The sequence below is a fragment of the Salvia miltiorrhiza genome, chromosome 8, assembly GCF_028751815.1.
Source record: "Salvia miltiorrhiza cultivar Shanhuang (shh) chromosome 8, IMPLAD_Smil_shh, whole genome shotgun sequence".
NCBI lineage: Eukaryota > Viridiplantae > Streptophyta > Magnoliopsida > Lamiales > Lamiaceae > Salvia > Salvia miltiorrhiza.
This window is the reverse complement of record NC_080394.1, coordinates 20166425-20182515: the sequence shown is the minus strand read 5'-3', so window position 1 is coordinate 20182515 and position 16091 is coordinate 20166425. Positions and strand designations below refer to the sequence as shown.

General features: G+C 36.0%; 3 protein-coding genes across 3 annotated transcripts; 2 read left to right on the top strand and 1 right to left on the bottom strand.

The window, feature by feature from the left end:
- Positions 1-1435: 1435 nt before the first annotated feature.
- On the top strand, positions 1436-5649 carry LOC131001750 (GDP-L-galactose phosphorylase 2-like). The gene is made up of 5 exons (XM_057928318.1): positions 1436-2151; positions 2540-2970; positions 3065-3250; positions 3323-3574; positions 5113-5649. Exons 1-5 carry the CDS (start codon positions 2007-2009, stop codon positions 5434-5436), a joined length of 1338 nt encoding a protein of 445 aa, XP_057784301.1. The 5' UTR covers positions 1436-2006; the 3' UTR covers positions 5437-5649.
- Positions 5650-7969: 2320 nt separating this feature from the next.
- LOC130998173 (zinc finger BED domain-containing protein RICESLEEPER 3-like) lies at positions 7970-9094 on the top strand. The gene is made up of 2 exons (XM_057923604.1): positions 7970-8005; positions 8384-9094. Exons 1-2 carry the CDS (start codon positions 7970-7972, stop codon positions 9092-9094), a joined length of 747 nt encoding a protein of 248 aa, XP_057779587.1.
- Positions 9095-14493: 5399 nt separating this feature from the next.
- On the bottom strand, positions 14494-15518 carry LOC131001749 (probable calcium-binding protein CML18). Its single transcript, XM_057928317.1, has one exon. It carries the CDS (start codon positions 15271-15273, stop codon positions 14809-14811), a length of 465 nt encoding a protein of 154 aa, XP_057784300.1. The 5' UTR covers positions 15274-15518; the 3' UTR covers positions 14494-14808.
- Positions 15519-16091: the final 573 nt, after the last annotated feature.

Genomic DNA, 16091 nt, shown 5'->3' with positions numbered 1-16091 from the left:
TAAACCAACAATAAAACGTCTTCTTCTTCAAAACCTGAATTTGAAGAAGTTGAAGAAGCAAAAGGTAATCATTTTGATGATTTGGGATACATGTCTAGTTGTCTAGTTCATAGCCCCAAGGTGATGATAAATCATAACTTACATAAATTTATAGATTTCCACTTGAAATTGATTCTTTCACACATTGAATAAATAAACCCCAATTTGTTCGAAAAGAAAAAGCTCAAATTATTAAATTCCATCATGTTTTCTTTTCAATTTTTTAGGGGTACGAGATAAATTATAATTTTTAGTAACTTTTTAATTAGAGGCTACAAGGGTGAAATAGTATTTTTATTAATATTTTATTGAATAAGAGGCTACAAAGAGTAAAATTTGGGCTATGAATATGATTCACCTATTAAAGAACTTAAAATTTTGAGCTAGTTATTTAAATAAAATCAGCCCAATTCAAATAATGAGCCCACCTCTTCTATTCTAAAACCAAGGCTAAATCCCCCATCTCTCAACTCTCTTGCTCTTTCTCACGCACATAGCTCTCTTTAAGGCCTCCTCTTCCTTGGCAGTGGCAGACGTCGCAGGTGGAGCCCCACGACCAAAAGCAGCCGCTCCGCACCACTACCGTCGTCAACAACCGTTCCTTTTTTACCTTTCTCGGTCAGACAGCAACAACCCCAACCCCAACTTCTTTCTCTTACTGGAACAGGGGAAAAATCATGCCAACACCACGTGCCCCTTTCTTATTGTTTTGAGTTCATTAACCGTTAAATTTCGATGTAAAAACATTGCTAGCATCGCGTTGGTTTGTTATCATATCTTTGAGAAAAAAAATAGGATACATGATAATGTCATTTGTAAAGATAAAACAAGCTAGAGTTTAAAATGGTAAACCTTGTGTTTCTCTTGCACTCTTTTCTTGTTTTGGTGAATTTGTGAGGAAGACAAACTTGATGAATGTTCTGTATCAACTGGCTCTTGAATTTGAGATTTTCCTTTCCTGAATGAAATGCGGTGAATTATTGAATGACTTGTGTAGAATGTAAAAGAAAGGTATAACTTGTTGTTGATAATGGAGTGTGGCTTTTGCAGTGACAGTAAGATGGTAAGTATCCCAAAAAAGGAAATTGTGACAATTTTTTCATGGACAAAGGGAACATAATTTTACTATAATTCATATAATACAAGAGGTTATAGTGAAAAAAATTAAGATTATGTTTGAAATTATTCGTATTTAGCTTGAAAACTATGAACTATAGAAAATTTATTATTATTATTATGCTCTCTTTTAAAATAAAAGCATAGTAAATAAACTTAAGACTATGAATAACATGAGGCTTAACATTTCTATTTTTGGTTTACAAACAAAAAATTGGAACGAACAACAGAATTTCCCGCCGATTTAATACTCTTGTTGGAGCTATTGAAAGCCCAATGAGATAAAAGAGGCCCAGCCTCCCAGTTTTGACCCACAATTGCATTTTGTAGATGCAGAGGCAGAGAGCCTTCAAATCTCAAAATCCAAACACGTCTCTCTCTCTCTATACATATCCAACCATCCGACCACATCCTCCGGCGAATTAGCGATTACCAACACCTCAACCTTTCTCTGCTCTACGCTACGCTCCATCTCTCTCACCCTCGAATTTGTGGTGGCGTCTTCTGTTTTTTTTGTTGATTCAAATTGCAAAAACAATCACGGCTTTATTTGATTCCACCGATTATCTCTTCCAACCGCCAACAATAACTCATCGCCGGATAGCTTCGGCTTCCAATCTTACGGTGGACGACAAGGGCCAGATTCCTTCCCCGCACGGCGGTCGGGGTGCCTTACCATCCGAAGGCGGCTCCCCATCCGATCTCCTCTTCCTCGCCGGCGGCGGCCCTTTCTCCTCCATCTCCGCCTAACTCTGACTTTTTATTTCCTTTTCATTTTGTATATCGGTCATAATTTTTTTCTTCCGACTATCCCCTTTGATTTATAGAGAGAGCGAGAGTAGGTCGTAGATATGGTGTCTGTATTAGAGACGAAATTGACGATAAAGAGGGTGGCGACGGTGGTTTCTAACTACCAAGAGAATGCTTCTGCTGAAGACCTCAAAACTATGGCGCAGGGCTGCGGCCGCAATTGCCTCGGAAGCTGCTGCTTGCCTGGTACATGCTCATCTCGCTATGCCTCATATACGATCTTAAGCTTTTAGGGTTTCAGAATGTCATTGTAAGATAGAATTGTTTTTATTTGGACGATAGTATGTAAATTGACTATGGATTTATTTTATTTTCCGGTAGAGCTACACGTTTTTGTTGAAGTTCCTGATATCAAATTTGTTTGGAATTAGGGTATCTTGCAGAGTTTAACGTAAATATTCCGTCTTCGATATTGTTTTTTTCATTTTGGAGACTTGGTTGTTGCATGCTTCTTTTCCAGAAAGTTAATGCAAGTTTACTAATCAATCGCATTGGTGAAATAGTTCTACATTTGTTTTGATAGCAGATCCAGTTTTCTATTCTGAGTATGTTAGATGTGATGTAATTGTTTCAGTTTCGAAGCTACCTCTCTATGCATTCAATACTGCTGAGGAAGAGCTAGGTCACAACGAGGTTGATGGATCTTGTGATGGGAAATGTCCCAAAACGTCCAATTTGAACAACTTGTTGCTAGGACAATGGGAGGATCGTATGACTCAAGGGCTTTTCAGGTATGATGTTACCTCTTGTGAGACGAAGGTCATTCCTGGAACATATGGTTTTATCGCGCAGCTGAATGAGGGACGCCACCTTAAGAAGCGGCCAACTGAGTTTCGGGTTGACAAGGTTCTCCAGCCTTTCGATAAGAACAAATTCAACTTTACAAAAGTGGGTCAAGAGGAGGTGCTCTTCAGGTTTGAGCCAAGTGAAAATGGCAAAGCTCGTTATTTTCCTAGCACTCCAATTGATCCTGAGAAAGGCCCGCCCAGTGTCGTTGCAATTAATGTATGCTATTTTCACTATTTTTTCAGATTTCTGATGCTGGCTTGCATTAGCCCTGTGTATCTTTCTTCTTATAGATCATAACAACTTTTTTCAGGTGAGTCCCATTGAATACGGACATGTGCTTCTAATACCTCGTGTCCTTGATTGCTTACCCCAGAAAATTGTTCATGAGTGCCTTCTGCTCGCTCTGCACTTTGCTAAAGAGGCGTCAAATCCCTTTTTCAGAGTGGGTTATAACAGTTTGGGTGCCTTTGCCACCATCAACCATCTCCACTTTCAGGTATAATCTACTTGAGTTGTCTAGCTCTTAGCTTCTTATAGCTAAGTTGCCTTAACTTTGCATCAATGACAGGCATACTACTTATCTGCACCTTTTCCCATAGAGAAAACAGCAACATGCAAGATACTGAGCAGCAAAGATACTAGGGTGATAGTCTCTAAGCTGCTGAATTATCCTGTCAGAGGACTTGTCTTTGAGGGTGGAAATAAGTTGTGTGATCTATGTGATGCTGTTGCAAGTTCTTGCATCTCCCTTGAAAGTAACAATGTCGCTTTCAATATGCTTATTTCTGATTGTGGCAAGAGAGTCTTTCTACTACCTCAGGTGATCTCTTTTCCAGTCCATTTTTTTATGTTTTTGGTTGCAACCAATCTATTATATATGATTCCTCTATTTGCAAGATAGGCAAATCTAATATTTAGCTTGTGTGCGATCATAATAGACTCCTCTGACACGATCATTTAAATTTTACTCCTTAAGACCCAGTGCAGTGAAACGACCAATCTTTAGTCTATTATTAGTTGATGTTCTAGAGAGTTTTGCTTTGGTTGTAGAATTTGACTAATCAGATTGGTCTTTTTTTAGTGTTAATGGCCTTTTGGTAATCATCAAATTTCAGGCTTAAAAGTTATAGGCAAAACACATTCCTAGCTCCTTATACTTTAAACTTTTGTTTCAATAGGTCCCTGTACAATTTTCTTGTTTTGGTAAGTCTTTATTCTTCTATATTTTAATATCATCAAACTCTTACTTAACAAACCCTAGTCAATCTGTGAATTATACCGATAGTTAAATTATATAGTACTATACTAGTCCTTTTTATTTAGTTAAATTCCATTTTGTATTCTAATGAAAACCTTTAATAGAAAATCGGCCACGTTTACTTTAACTTTTATTTGTTTAAATGCAATGCCAGCCCATTTTCTAGCTAATTAAATTTGATATAGTATCTAATTCAAAACAATTAACTAAAAAACCACAAATTCCTCTTCTTTTTTCCTATCACTTTTCTGAGGAACAAGATGCATTTTTTTTAAATTGAGGAGTGAGATGCATGCTCAAACTCAATTCTCATCTTCCTTCCCTCACTTTTCATCAAGTGTGTGTGTGTGTGAGAGAGAGAGAGAGAGAGAGAGAGAGAAATGCTAAGCTTTTTCTACAGGGAGGAAAAAGAGTGAAAAACTGTGATGTTCTATTAAAATTGTTCATTAGAATACAAAATGGAATTTAAGGAAATAAAAGGACTCAGTATATAATTTAACTAACGGTATAATTAACTGTTAAATAAGGTTTTGATGATATTAAATATGGAAGAATAAGGGCTTACTAAAACAAGAAAATTGTATAGGGACTTGTCAAAATAAAATTTCAAAGTACAACGAGCTAGGAATGTGTTTTGCGAAATTATACTTAATAAATAATGAATAACTAGCTCCCTAAGTACCGTTGACTATTTGACCTGAAGCTAAATTAGTGCTGTAGCAACTATTGATCTATGATGTTTTCTCATCTCACGCATCAGAAATTGTTATGCATGCTATTCAAGTTTATCCCTTTCTATGTTACTTATTTGCCATTAGGATTGGGCAATAGGAAACTATAAGGCTAATCTCTTGTTTACTAAGATGGATTGAAACTTTGGTATATCCCAAGGTACTTATAATTATTACTATCATTTTAGCTAATTTTGATTGATTCATATCCCATTGAAAGGGTGGGACTGATGATATCCTAATAATGAGGATAAAAATACTTAATCTACATTTTATCAGTCGTGAAAAGTAAACACCTCCATTGGCTATTATTATTGTCAAAGGTTCCTGAAAGAGGAGATTTATAGTGTCCCTTATGATGAACTGCAGTGCTATGCTGAGAAACAAGCACGTGGAGAAGTAGACCGGGAGCTTCTTGATACTCAGGTGAATCCCGCTGTCTGGGAAATAAGTGGACATATGGTGCTTAAGCGGAGAAAGGATTATGACGAAGCATCGGAACAATATGCATGGAAGCTTCTCTCTGAGGTTTCACTCTCAGACGAGAGATTCCAAGAGGTAGAGAAGTATGTCTGCGAGGCTGCTAATTTACAATCAGATGAGGAGTTTATGGGCACAGAGGAGACTAGTTATGACTCCGGCACACCACAAGTTTCCCCACATCTCCCTCAAGATTGCCTTGTGTTGCATTAACTGTTTGCATTGCTTATACATAGCTCGCGCTGTCGTCACCCTAGAAATACTATTGGTGTACTTTTCCTCTCTAGATGTAGGTGGTGTGATGCATAAACTTATGTGAAACCTGTTGGTGTTGAAGCAGGATGTTGCTTGAGAATTAATGATACTATGGGTTTCGTGTATTATATATAGGGTAAGAATAAATGAAGTGACCACTTTAGAAGTTCAGCCTTTTTTATGTTTCTTTATTTACCTATCACGTTATGTCGTAATGTGGATTTGTTTGTTTACATGTTAACTTGCGTAAACTCTTCATATGTCTGAATGCTTAGTTGAATTCCACGCAAAACATATTATAGGGGAAATCAGAAAATACAATCCAACTGTTTGCCGTGGAGTAGATAAACGCAAATTTATTTTGTTTTACGGTATGGTCTGAATTTTGCCGTCTTAGGTTTTAGAGATGGAAAGCAGAATAAAGTCATCGTTAAGTTTGATTACTTGAGAGACTTAAACGTAAAATATTGTGTGAGATTGATTTACAATGGTATCCCTATATCCGTATCAAAATTCATTTCCGGTCATAAAACAAAATACTGTGTCAAATCATTTAAACAGTTTTAGATTAAACTTATTTAAAAAGCTTTTAAGTTCTAACTGAAAAGATGTTTAATTGAAAGTTCTCAAAGCACCCACATCAGTAGACTCATATAGTCATATGGGGTGCTCAAGTCGATTTCCTGATGAGTCGACTGATATAGGCCATCGTCGACTCAAGCTCGACTCATCTAAATGATCTCGACTCATCTGTTAAAATAAATAGCGATGCACACGCCGAATTAAAAAAAAAATGAAAATTCGAATTTTTTGAAAATAACAGCTCTTTTGCCCTTTTTTTTTTAAATTTTAATTTTTTTCAAAACGGCTGTATTACCGTTTTTTTAATACCTTTTTTTTTTGTACCTAACGATTCTATGCTATTTTTTTCATTATTTCAATTTCATCTATAAAAACCCCTTCAATCCTTTTTCAAAATCTTTCACCCACACTTTAAATCCTTCATCCTTTATCTTATTTTTTATCACTCAAATTATTCTACAAATCAAAATGCTCCTGACTATTTTTCATCAAATTAGACCGGTGATTTTACCGGCGACTACCATCGCGACCTATCGGCGTTCAACATAGGAGACGAGCCCCTAGACTCCTAGAGATCCAAATGGCCGAAGAGGTGGCAGCGCCGACTGCCCAAAGCGTGGCGGCAGCGGCACATCAACGTGGGCGGCGGAAGGCAATGTACTTCAAGGAAAAGGCGTTGGCGTCAGCGAAAGGCAAAAAAAACGTTCGTCACTCTTACACCCACGAGAAGCGGACCTCATCGCTCGGATTTGGGTAGAGGAGATGAACGATGCCATCTGTAGTGTCAATCAAAAAGGCGATCACTATTGGGGCCGCATCATCGAGCGAGTGAACGCCATCTTGGGTACCGACCTCAACCTCTGCCAAATCAAATCTCACTGGGCCCGTGTGAGTTCGGAGGTCAAGCTATGAGAGGCGACGTGGGTTGAGGCCAACGCAAAATGGCCATTCGGGCACTCCGAAGACATGATTCGAGAGAAGGCCCAAACGCTCTTCGCCTTGCGTACCGATGGCGTTGCATTCAAATGGTGGAATGCGTGGAAGAGCCTCCGGACGAACCGAAAGTTCATATCGTTGAATAATATTTTTAGGATTTTTAGGACATGTATTTAAGTTTAATTTTTTATAATTTTAATTAATGCAATTTTAATTCAAGTAATTGTGTTAATTAAGTTGGGGCAATTTAAATTAAATAAAAAATACAAAATCAAAACTAATGGATATGAGTCAGTTGGATGAGCCTCCTCAATACATAGTATTGACTCATAAGTAGAGATGGCAGTAGATCATGGACCCGGTCCAGATCCGTGGATCCAGATCCGTCTGAATCTCAATTTTTTGGATCCGCGGATCTGGATCTCATTTTCTAAAATGGATTTGGATCTGGATCTTGAAATTTGAGATTCGGATCCAACCCAGATCCGACCCGTGGATTTGATTTAATTTAAAATATATTATTTATTTTTATATTTATTTTATTAATAATATTAGATATATTAAAAATTAAAAATAATAGAAAAATTAGAATAACTTTGAAAACCCTAGTTTCTAATTCTAATTTCTTCTCTCTCTGTTCTTCTCCCTCACTCCCGCATCCCGCCGCCTCAGTCACTCTCATCTCCCTCTTGGCCTCTCCAGTTCGCTGTCCGTCTCCTCACTCCCATCTCCGGTCTCCACCTCCAGTTCGTCTGCCCGCCGCCGACAAAGACGGGGACAGCAGCTGCTGCAGCACACGCCCATCCTCCTCCAGTTCGCCCGCCGCCCCTCTTTCTCTTTTCAGCCTGCCATCTCCGATCGACTCTACGTGCTACCCATCTGCATCTCCGGTCGCCGCCTGCGACTCTGCGTGCTACCCTCCCTACGCCGTCGTCCGGTCACCGCTAGACTCCACCGCCGTCGTCGTTCAGCCATGTCAATGTCTACCACAGGATGCTCTGAATCAAAGGTTAGAAATGAAAAAAATGTTCATTTTGATTTGATTCTGAAATTGAAATTTTGTCTTAGGTTAGATTCTGAGTTTGAGCATGTTTATGACTGAAATTTTGATTCTGATTTGGATTGATTTATGTTCGAAATTTATGAATGTTTTGTCTTAGGTTTTGATTTGTCTTAGGTTCTAATTTGGATTCTGATTTTTCTTAGGTTCGAAATTTATTGTTAGATTATGAGCTTGTGAGAAGTTGGATTCTGATTTGTCTTAAGTTTGTCTTAAGTTGGATCGTCCTCCAGTTCGAAATTTATGAATGTTTGGATTTTGATTGTCTTAGGTTAGAAATTTATGAATGTTTAGATTTTAATTTGTCTTAGGTTTTTGTTTTTGTAGAAGAGTGAAAATAAGTTGGCAGAAGAAAGCTTTGTTGAACAACTTGTGAATGTGATTGTACTTGAAAATGATTCCACCAATGCTAAAATCGTTGGGACCACGGAAGTGAAAGTAGAAGATGGTAAAATGGCCAAGAAACGTACTTCTAAAGCTTGGGATCATTTCAAGATAATAATGGTGAATGGTGTTCAAAAGGCAAAATGCAACTACTGCACGGCTACATTGTCTTACAATGGTACATCTGGAACTTCTCATCTACTTAAGCATGCAAATCTTGTATGTCCAAAGCGGCACTTACGGCTTGGATTAGGTCAAACAAAGTTGAATGTTAAGACTGAAGTTGATGGGACCACTGTATTGGAATTGAAGGATAGGGAAAAGCCTGTCAAGTTTGATCAAGAGACTTCAAGGAGGGACTTGGTTAGTATGGTGGTCATACATGAGTACCCTTTATCGATAGTGGATCATGTGGGCTTTAGAAAATTTGTGAAGGGGTTTAATTCATCTTTCAAAATGATATCAAGGAATACACTTAAGAGCGCTATTATGAAGATATATAATGATGCCAAGAGTTCCTTGAAAGCTCTGTTCGATTCCACATATGAGAGAGTTGCACTAACCACCGACATGTGGACTGCTTCCAATCAGAAAAAGGGATACATGGCTATCACCTCACACTTTATTGATCAACAATGGATAATCGAACTTTGAGGTAATGAGCTTTACTTTTAATTACTAGTGTTGATTTACTTGCTACTTGTTGCTATGTGTTTATTTGAGTTTTAAATATTTATTAATAATTATAATTGTGTGTTAATTTTTAGGTTTTGTTTTGTGCCTTCACATACCGTACCCATTCTTGCAAAGATATTAATGGATTGCATATGTTATTATTCTTTGGAGAATAAAATCTCAGGAGTGGTTCTTGATAATGCGAGCACAAATGATGCAATGATGAATGTTTTGATGGAGAATTTAGAATCTAATAGTTTAATGTGGTTTGTTTTTGCATTTGAGGTGCAATGCTCATATCTTAAATTTGGTTGTGAAAGATGGCTTGGGTGTGATTGGTAGTGCAGTTGAGAAAGTCCGAGAGTGTGTTATATTTTGGATGTCCACTCCTAAAAGAATTGAAAATTTTGAGGATGCTTGTTGGCTTTTGAATATATGTAGGCCTAAAAGGTTGGTTCTTGCTTGTAAAACTAGGTGGAATTCCACTTTTTTTATGCTTCAAGCTGCTTTACCTTTTAAGGATGTGTTAACAAAATTGAAACACTTGAATAGGAAGCTGAAATTTGTTGTTTCTACTGAGCATGAATGGATGTTGGCAAGTCTTGTTTGTGAGAAGTTGGAGATTTTCTACAAGGCTACTAAAGTCTTTTCTGGTAGAAATCATCCAACTTCTAATCTGTTTCTTCGTAAAGTTTATGAAATTAAGATTGCTTTGAGGCGGTGGATCCAAAGTGATGTTGATATTATTAGAACAATGGCTAAGAATATGGTTGAGAAGTTTGACAAATATTGGGACCAAATTGGTGGGGTTTTGGTTAGGCTTGTCACGGGTAAACCGGAACCGCCGGGCCAACCCTGAACCGGCCCGGAAGTCAACGGTTTCAGCCCGAACCGTTGACCACGGGCCGGTTCTAGGACCGGCCCGCCTGGACGCACAGGGCGATTACGATTCTCCAGATTCTGGGCCCATGGCCCGTCGGGCCAGCCCGCCGATTCGACCCGGAATCACCGGGCCCGGCCAAATTTTTATTTTTTTTAATTTTATATCCAAATCCTACATATTTTAATGTAGGATAATTTCAACTAAATGTAGCTTCACTATTTATAGTGTACTATACATGATAGAGAATTCTACATTTTTCAATGTGGGATAATGTAGCTTCATTATTTATAGTGTATTACACATGGTAGAAAATCCTACATTTTTTAATGTGAGATAATTTTAACTTAATGTAGCTTCACTATCTATAGTGTACTACACATTGTAAAGAATCCTACATTTTTCAATGTGTGATCACTCAACTTAACTTATAAATATATAACTTATATTCATGTAATATATAACTTATAACTTATAAATATATAACTTATAAATATGTAACTTATAACTTATAAGGTCTAGGGATCAATTAGTTATTTAGTTAGTATTAGTTAGCTTACTTATTCAATTTTGAAGATTATGTAATTTGTATCCTTGTAATATTTTTTTGGTACATAGAATAAATTCAATAAAGATATCTATTTTTATGAATTCATTTGAATCTTTGATTCTCAATGTGTTAATTATTTTTCCTTTACTTTATTTCAATTCAATTGTTATTTAAAAGAAAAAAAGATGACATAAAAAATATTACTCCCTCCGTCCCGCGCAAAGTGATGCGTTTCTATTGGGCACAGGGTTCAAGGAGTTGTAGATTAGTGTTTTAAGTATGTAGGAGAGAGAAAGTAATAAAGTGATAAAGTATGAGAGAGAATGTGATAAAGTATGAGAGATAAGGTAATAAAGTGATAAAGTAGGAAATAGAATGTAATAAGAGAATGATTAAGGAAAAATAAGGGGTGTCTAATTTTTGCCAAAAAAGGAAATACACCACTTTCGGTGGGACAGCCCAAAAAGGAATACGTACCACTTTCTGTGGGACGGAGGGAGTATTATATTATTTAAGATTTTTAAGTTGAGTAAATTTGAAAATTATTTTACTTGGTAACTTGAGTAATTACAAGCTTTAAAAAACACAACATATATTTAAAAATTATATATTTATATGACAATAGTATATAGGTTATTAAGTAATTTAAGACTTTAAGTTGAGTAATTTTAACATTTTATGTTTTTAACATCATAATTTATAAAACTATATAGTATAAGTTGAGCAATTTTAACATTTTTCAACATTTGTAAAGTAAAAACTATTAAATGTTAACACAAATAATTTAATTTCATTAAAAAGAATATAAAAAAAATAAAAAGAAAAAGCCCGAAAACGCCGGTTTTTGGCCCGCGGTTCCAGGCCCAAAAATTGGCCCGCCCAGAGACCCCAAGGGTCGGTTCAGGTTCCGAAATTTCGCGGCCCGAAACCGGCAGTTCCTGGCCCGGTAGCAAGCCTAGTTTTGGCTGTAGCTTCTGTTTTAGATCCTAGAAATAAGATGGATTGTGTGGAGTTCTATTTCAAAAGGTTGTATGGAGATGGATCCGATGATGCTGAAAATGAACTAAAAAAAGTAAGGGAGAATCTTGATAGACTTGTGATTGAGTATCAAATGAGGATTGAAAGTGAAAAAAATAATGAACTTTGGAAAGGAAAAGAAGTAGGTGGTGATGAGTGTGACGATGAGGAGGATACTTATGCTCAAGCCAAGAGAACAAAGAAAAGAAAGGTGCATGTGAATGGTGAAGTTGAACACTACTTAGATGATGATCATATACCCGAGAATGATGCCTTTGACATTCTTGATTGGTGGAAAATGGATCAAATGTATCCTACTTTGCATAAAATTGCCAAGGATATTCTTGTTATTCCCGTATCTTCAGTGACCTCGGAAAGTGCTTTTAGCACAGGTGGGCGAGTTGTACACTCAGTATTGGTCCCTTTTCATTTTGTATTTTTATGTAAAGATAAATGCCTTGGACACAAAGTTGCTTGGTGTATAATGGAGCTTTTGGTGACTGACTTGATGAATAGCAGGGTCTCATAATGGATGGTTAGATTTATAAATCTGCAAGTCGTTGCGGTGGAGTTGATTGTTGTATTCATGAATTTTAACATACATTTTGAAGGGAAAAAAAAGAAGATAAAATCGATCGGTTTGGTTAAATCGAACAAAACTGACAATTTTTACGGTTCGATTTTTTATTTTTGATTTAGGGTATTTGGTTGGTGCGGTACAATTTCCAGATCAAGACTTCAGTGCAATTTTCGATTCATCAAATTTGGTGAGGTTTTGCACCGAACCGCACCAACCCATAGTAGAGAATAGAATAGAATTGTTCTTCATATTGTTCTTCTTCGCAGCTTGAAAGAGAAATTTTGGGAGATTTTTTTTTTGTTGTGTGTTTGTTTCGGGGGAAATTTTGGCCAAGTGCATATACAGAAATCACGTTAGTAATTTGGGAGATTCTCTTTATCCTTTTTTGTATGTTATACTCCCTCCGTTTCAATATAAATGTTCCATATATAGTTTTTGGGCACGGATATTAAGAAATGTGTAGAAAATAGATAAAGTGGATTGATGGAAATTATTTAAATATTAGGTGTAGAGAGAGAATATATTGTCAAAAAAGAAATGAGACATTTATATTGGGACAGAAGGAGTATAATTTAAATGATCACATCGGCATGACAGAATGGAGATTCAACGTACATGTCAAAATTCAAGTGTCGAAAATTGCCGAATACTTTCTAGGGTATATAAAATTTGGTTATGACTTGTAATGATTTGTAATTACCTTTAGGTTGGGTTAGCGTAGCCAGGGGGGCTAGGGGGGGCTAGAGCCCCCCAAATTATGAATTTTTTTTTTTTTATAATATGTCTAAAAATGTTGTTATTATTATTACTCCTTATATTTGTATTTTAGTAAAAAAATGTCTAAAATGTATTGAATGCCCCCAAAAAAATTTTTAGTAAATGTTGAACTATATTATCTATGAAAATGTTGTTATTATTATTATTATATTTGTATTTTAGTAAAAAATGTCTAAAATGTATTGAATGCCCCCAAAAAAAATTTTAGTAAATGTTTTGAACTATATTATCTATGAAAATGTTGTTGTTATTATTATTATATTTGTATTTTAGTAAAAAATGTCTAAAATGTATTGAATGCCCCAAAAAAAATTCCCGGGCAGATCCCCCCCCCCCAAAAAAAATCCTGACTCCGCCACTGGTTGGATATGTTCTGTTTTTTTTTTTTTTTACGATCAAATTGGGTATGTTCTGTTACCCTAAATGTAACAATATTAACTTAAAAACAACGAACTGCAACTTAAAAACAAGCATAAAAACAAATCACAATTTAGTTGGCAAAGCGTTTCACCTCCAATCACTACATTCGGGTTCAGGTTTTCATTATAAACAAAAAAGATAAATAAATAAATTTGAGCATGTGAGTAATACGCTAATCTACCTTTGTAATACGCGACATTTGCACCCACAACTTTTTATTTTTTAGCCATGTATTACAAAGTCAATAAAAAACAAACTACTTTCTAGCCTTGTATTTTAAGTAATAAATTAGTGTACCGTGTACGTGTCCATTAGTACTTTTAATAACTACAAATTTCACTACATATTCTCTCAGTCCCGTGACTGTCTCATTTCTTTTGGGTACAAAGATTAAGGAGTGTGTAGAAAATAGATAAAATGGATTGGTAAAAATTATTTAAATATTAGGTATAGAGAGAGAATATTACCATAAAGGGAATGGAACACTATTAATGGGACAATCCGAAAAAGAAAGTGGAACACTATTAATGGGACGGAGGGAGTATTTGATTATTTATTCAGGACAACCAAATTGTAAACTTTATATAAAGAGATTCTTTTGGGTACAAAGATTAAGGAGTGTGTAGAAAATAGATAAAATGGATTGGTAAAAATTATTTAAATATTAGGTATAGAGAGAGAATATTGCCATAAAGGGAATTAAACACTATTAATGGGACAATCCGAAAAAGAAAGTGAAATACTACTAATGAAAAGGAGGGAGTATTTGGTTATTTATTCGGGACAACCAAATTGTAAACTTTATATAAAGAGATACTCCTATGAGACAACTGAGAAATAAATTACATAAAAATAAACAACTAAGTTTCACCAACATACTCAAAGTATATTCCAAACTTGCATCATCTCCTTATTTCATGTTCTCAAAAGGATGCAACGGGTCATTAGATAACACAATTATTATAAGATAAAGTAACAAATTAAAAGTTAGCAACTGGAAGAGCTTTCAAACATAAATTCAGGTGTATCTTTGAATTTAAAGTTGATACTCTTTATTCAAAAAAGATAAGCGCGTTGCTTGATCAACACCAGTCTCAATCCAACAGATCTAACTCCGCGTTGAGTGATAATTCGTGCCAAGCAAACTACCCCTATTCAACCACAAAAATTGTTTATAATAATAAATAAAAGCAATAAAATCAACAACTACGATTGGTTCATACCAATTCCATTAAATGCCAACGAAATCCCCCTTTTTACTCGTGACCTATCCACCGCCAACTGCTTTGTTGAAAACACCGCAGTAATTTCAACAGTTTCTCTTTATCGCAATTGTCCTATGCTTTTAGAGAAAAATTATAGACGAAATTCTATACATGAAACTAGAACTACTCTAAGTTGCTTAAATTCGAAGAAAAAAGAAAAATAGTAAGACTAACAGTTAGATGAAATCTAATCGTCGTACGGTATTAAGAAGACCTAGTCATCATCTTTTTGAATTCCTCGAAATTCACGCAGCCGTCGCCGTCGACGTCGACGGAGCTGATCATTTTCCGGCAATCCTTGAGCGAGCACTTCTCACCGAGGCTGCGGAGCACCGAGTGCAACTCGTTTGCGGAGATCTTGCCGTTTTTGTCCTTGTCGTACAGAGCGAAAGCCTCTTTCAATTCCTTGTTGCTGTCGCCACCGCCGCCGCCGCAGTGGAAGGCCTTGAACTCGTTCAAGTCGATGAATCCGTCGCCGTCGGTGTCGAGCTCCGACATTATGCGCTTCACCTCGTCGGCGGAAGTGGCGGATCCGGATTCGAGACCGTTGAGTATGTCGCCGAGTTCGGCCAGCGAAATCTTGCCGTCGCCATTGGTGTCGAACTTGCTGAAGACTTTCTCGACCTCTTCTTCTAGGGTTAGCGTGATTGCTGCGTTATTTTTCGCCATTTGGGAGAAAAAATAATCAAACTGAAAGAGAATAAGAGAGAAATATGGTTTTTTTTTTTTCGATCGAAGAGTTGTGGCGACGTTTATATAGGGATGGAAACGCGTTTTAATGTGCGCGTAGAGTAAAGATTTAGTTTAGGGAAGGAATTTCTTTATTTACCTTTTTTAATTATGAAATACAGCAGTGGTAAGTTGTACGCGAATATATTTAATTAAATTTATTGCACAAAATCTACAGCAACAAATAAAATAATATCATATATTTTCATTTTTATTTGGTGTGCGTATAATTAATGTGCTATGACTATGACTATGAACCATATATTGATTCTCGTAATATTTCCCATGAAACTATTACGTATGCGTATATACATATATTTGTATTCACAAACGAATTTCAATAAGATAATTAAAATATTATACCAATTCATTAATTATATGACACATGCTGGATTCATCGTCTCCACTCAAACTGTTATGTGATCAATTATTAGTAATGTATGTTCACTCGTGTAAGGTACGGACTGTGGCGGATCCAGGATTTTTAAATTGGGGGTGAAAAAATAATTTTATAAATACTGGCGGAGCTAGGATTTTTTTGAGGGGGTTGAACTTCTATTCGGTTCAAGAGCGGTATTTTGAGGCCTTCAATATATTTTAGATATTTTTTTTATTAAAATACAAATACTATAATAGTCATAACTCTGCATTCCAAATGCAAAATGTGTACTTGCAACTTTTTTGTTTAATTAAGAATTGAGGTAATGGATTGATTAAATGATAGACTCGATCAAAAGAATGAAAAAGAAAGAGATGAT

Excerpts from the sequence above, each read along its gene's own strand:
- LOC131001750 (XM_057928318.1), top strand. The coding sequence starts at position 2,007 with ATGGTGTCTGTATTAGAGACGAAATTGACGATAAAGAGGGTGGCGACG. Across the intron at positions 2,152-2,539 it reads CGGAAGCTGCTGCTTGCCTG|TTTCGAAGCTACCTCTCTAT; the intron begins GTACATGCTCAT and ends TAATTGTTTCAG. Across the intron at positions 3,251-3,322 it reads TCAACCATCTCCACTTTCAG|GCATACTACTTATCTGCACC; the intron begins GTATAATCTACT and ends CATCAATGACAG.
- LOC130998173 (XM_057923604.1), top strand. The coding sequence starts at position 7,970 with ATGTCAATGTCTACCACAGGATGCTCTGAATCAAAG. Across the intron at positions 8,006-8,383 it reads CAGGATGCTCTGAATCAAAG|AAGAGTGAAAATAAGTTGGC; the intron begins GTTAGAAATGAA and ends TTGTTTTTGTAG.
- LOC131001749 (XM_057928317.1), bottom strand. The coding sequence starts at position 15,273 with ATGGCGAAAAATAACGCAGCAATCACGCTAACCCTAGAAGAAGAGGTC.